Source organism: Eurypyga helias, unplaced genomic scaffold (genome assembly GCF_000690775.1).
Source record: "Eurypyga helias isolate BGI_N326 unplaced genomic scaffold, ASM69077v1 scaffold36578, whole genome shotgun sequence".
Classification (NCBI taxonomy): domain Eukaryota; kingdom Metazoa; phylum Chordata; class Aves; order Eurypygiformes; family Eurypygidae; genus Eurypyga; species Eurypyga helias.
The window spans coordinates 2,221-6,168 of record NW_010269820.1 but is presented as its reverse complement, the minus strand read 5'-3'; the positions used below and the strand labels follow the sequence as shown (position 1 = coordinate 6,168).

Below are 3,948 nucleotides of genomic sequence, written 5' to 3'. Positions count from 1 at the left end.
CTCACCAGGAGGCTCTTGTGACCATGTCACCGGGGAGTGCTGGAGAGAGTGTCCCCAAGGGTACCACGGGGAGAACTGCGAGCAAGGTAAGGCTGGGGACAACTCGACATCAGCTGTAAACCCCCTGCTCCTCACACACACAAATTTCCTCTCCACAAAACAACAGGAAAGGACTTACAGAATGTGAGTGTGCCCTCCCAGACCACTGCAGTTGGTCCTGCAAGTGACACTTCCAGGGATGGGGCATCCACAGCTTCTCTGGGCAACCTGTCCCAGTGCCTCCTCACCCTCTCCGGGAAGAATTCCTTCCTGATGTCCAATCTCAATGTCCCTCTTTCAGTTTAAACCCGTTACCCCTTGTCCTGTCACTCCCTGCCCTTGGAAAAAGTCCCCCCCAGCTTTCTTGTAGCCCCCCCAGGCACTGGAAGGTGCTATAAGGTCTCCCTGGAGCTTTCCCTTCTCCAGGCTGAACATCCCAACTCTCCCAGCCTGTCCCCAGGGCAGAGGGGCTCCAGTCCCCTGAAATGCAAAAAGTTGAGCTCTCGAAGTTCACACTTGAGGACACACTGCGTGAAGACACGGCATCAAGAGTCGTGCAGTGGCCAGCATCTGAGTTTTGATTCAAGTATCCCGGGAGTTTCGGCACTAACTTATGTCTGACCAAGCCCTCCCTCCACCCCCACCATAGAAGTTACAACCATTAACCCAACCAAGCTGCTAGCACAATTATCCTGCATGACACCCCCACTGACAGAGCACGGCTGGTCTGTTGGTCAGAGCAAAAGCTGCAGCTGCTCACAGAGAGCTCCTACATAAGCAAGAGCTACCAGAGGTCGGCAGCGTGAGGAGCAGGGCTGCGAGCAGCTCGTGCAGGGCTTGTGCCCCCTCACAGGGGTGCCGACAGCCCCCGGGCCCCCCCGAGCTGCTGCCTCCAGAGCCACGCGGCGCCTTGCCGGGCCGGACGCTTTCAGTCGGGTTATTTTTAAAAGGAATAAGAAAGGAGCTTCAGCCTGCAAGGGGGAGAGTCGCAGGAAATAACACAAATATTTGTATAGGAATAGTAGGCTCTTGGCTGTTGTTTGGATCTGGAAATTATTAAAGGGTGAAGACAAACATCTGCCATCAATTAGCAAAGAGGAGGAATAACAAAAACTCCACTGTGTCACTTGAAATCTTCGCGCTGGTGTGCTTTTCCTCTGCCATTGGTGAATGCTGGTGGGTTTGCATCTGCTGCAGTTTCCACAAACAGAAACTGCATGCATGGAGCTCTTCTGGGAGACTCAGGCAGGGTTTAAGGGTCTGTGGGTCTGAGCCCTTCAGCCTGCATGTAATTACCCTGCTGCTGAATCATGCCATGGGGTACGAAGAGCCAAGCGAGTTTCTGTATCGACAGCCAGTTGTTTTCATAGAATCATGGGATGGTTTAGGTCAGAAGGGACCTTAAAGCCCACCCAGTCCACCCCCCTGCCATGGGCAGGGACACCTTCCACTAGACCAGGTTGCTCCAAGCCTCATCCAGCCTGGCCTTGGACACTTCCAGGGATGGGGCATCCACAGCTTCTCTGGGCTACCTGTCCCAGTGCCTCCCCACCCTCTGCAGGAAGAATTCCTTCCTGATGTCCAATCTCAATCTCCCTCTTTCCGTTTAAACCCATTACCCCTTGTCCTGTCACTCCCTGCCCTTGTTAAATGTCTCTCCCAACTTTCTTGTAGCCCCCTCCCAGGCACTGGAAGGTGCTATAAGGTCTCCCCAGAGCTTCTCCTCTCCAGGCTGGGGAGCAAATCAAGGTAACGTTGTGCCCTGCTAGAGGTTCCAGGAGACCGCTGTGGGTAACAGAACGGTTCCATCCAGCCCCATCAGCGCTGTCTTCCTCTCCAGCCTGGCGACCCTTCCCAGCTGAGCTTTTCCTCTCAGAGCTGCGTTGGCATGCAGGGTCGGACCGGTTATATGCTCTCGGGAAAGCCTCCCTGGGAGCCGTTGGATCTCACCCTGCTGTTTTCCACACAGAGTGTCCAGAGGGGATGTTTGCTCGGGAAAGCCTCCCTGGGAGCCGTTGGATCTCACCCTGCTGTTTTCCACACAGAGTGTCCGGGCTGCCGGCAGCCCTGCTCCTGCGGCGGAGCTCCCTGTGACCGGAGCACGGGGCAGTGCCACTGCCTGCCGGGTTGGACGGGACGCGACTGTGGCCAAGGTGAGGAGCCAACAGCAGCTGATGCGCCCAGGTAGGGATGTAGGTGCAGGGCTGTAATTTTTTTTTTTTGTGAAACGTAGCCTTAAACACACCTAGTGCAATTAGAACTACCTTCATGGGAAATTAGAAAAAATGCAGCTTGTGTTGGTAAGTCTGAAACGAAGGGCTCCACTAGCTTAGCTTTTTACTCTTTAACTGCTGGAAAAACAGAGAATCCTAAATTAAACCATGATTATGCAGTACTTCAGCAGCTGGAAGGTATTAGCCACATACATACACCCTGCTGCTGATAGTTGGACCGAGCAGTAAAACCACACATGCACAGCGCTCACCGTACATCGTGAACTGATTTTTTTCCAAGCCCTGGAACAGCTTAGGAGGAGTTAAATGAGGATTCTTGCCCCAGATTTATCAGTTTGTAGCCTCTTGCAACTAAAAGCAGATCTGGGAATGCTGACTAACATTCCCGGTGTGACAGCAGCTGCAAAGACCCTTTGCCAGCAACACCATTGCCTAGCAAGGAGCCCTTGTAGCTCCCCCCCACTCCAAAATTCAAATGGAAGTACTGGAGTAGGATCAGAATAGCACTTACTGGGGCTGGAACACTGTTTGTCAAACATTATCCTGGCTGGTAGCCACATATTGCCAAACACAAGTCCATGTTTTGCACGAACGAGAAAGGGGACCCATTCCTGTGCACTAGAAAATAGGGATTTCCCTCTTACGCCTCGGCTGTGATCCCGACGTGTCCTCTCTCTCTGCCTGTGCCGCAGCTTGCCCAGAGGGTCACTGGGGACTGGGCTGCCAGGAGATCTGCCCCGAGTGTGCCAACAACGCCAGCTGCCATCCCACCACGGGAGCCTGCCTGTGCCCACCCGGCTACACCGGTCACCGCTGCCAGGACGGTGAGTGCTGTCTGCTGCCGGGTTCCCCGTGCCTGATCGGCTGTCTCCCGCTGGGATGAGGGTGTGTGAGGTCGAGCTGGAGTCCCTGCACCCAGCTACTGACCAGGCACTGCCTGGAGCATCGGGGCTGGTGCTGGCTCTGCCGGAGCACCTCTTGGCAGCCCTCGCTGCAGGGTTTTGGCAGCGATTCCATGTCTCCGTCGGCAGTGTGTCCGCCGGGCTGGTTCGGCCCAGAGTGCCAGCTGAGCTGCCAGTGTGGGAACGAGGGCCATTGCCATCCTGTGACGGGGACGTGCAGCTGCGCACCGGGCTGGACGGGGTACAACTGTCAAAGAGGTATTGTGCCCGGCAGTTACTATCCATTGCTCCTGGGAGATGCTGACATGTGCGGAGCTGCGCTATGGTTCGCTTGGTTGTCACCTCTGCTGTGCCTCTGCCAGGAAAATCCCGCTCTGAAATCCTTTAGGCTTCTCTGCTCTGTCCTGCCACTCGCCTTTCCGTGCTGGGCTTGCTTGCAGAATGAACTCCCATCCGATACGTGCTGACATAGCGCCCACTCCCACTCTCCCGCTGAGGACCCACTGCCCTGTTTGCCCTTCTGCCCAAGTGAGAAGCATCGGGATCCATGGGAATAGCCCCCCGAGGAGAGGGCAGCGCCGTGCCCACGCCTTCGCTCGCCGGAGAAGCTGAGCAAAGCGGAGCCCGCGCCGTTAACCTGTCCCCCGCTGTGTTTCAGCTTGCGATGCGGGTCGCTGGGGGCCCGACTGTGCTCACCCCTGCAACTGCAGCAACAGCGACGGGGGGTGCAGCCCGACGACGGGGCAGGGCGTGGGCGACGCTGGCTACACGGG

The 3,948-nt window shown here is 56.2% G+C and overlaps 1 protein-coding gene across 1 annotated transcript in view; it reads left to right on the top strand.

The window, feature by feature from the left end:
* Positions 1 to 3,948, top strand: part of LOC104514501 (multiple epidermal growth factor-like domains protein 6) — a gene marked incomplete at both ends in the record, with an annotated part of 22,720 nt that overhangs the window by 16,978 nt on the left and 1,794 nt on the right. The window contains 6 exon segments of the mRNA XM_010158204.1: positions 48 to 86; positions 2,009 to 2,028; positions 2,087 to 2,192; positions 2,966 to 3,097; positions 3,305 to 3,433; positions 3,834 to 3,948. The exon segment at positions 3,834 to 3,948 is cut by the window's right edge and continues 5 nt beyond it. Of these exon segments, the coding sequence (XP_010156506.1) occupies positions 48 to 86; positions 2,009 to 2,028; positions 2,087 to 2,192; positions 2,966 to 3,097; positions 3,305 to 3,433; positions 3,834 to 3,948 (541 nt within the window).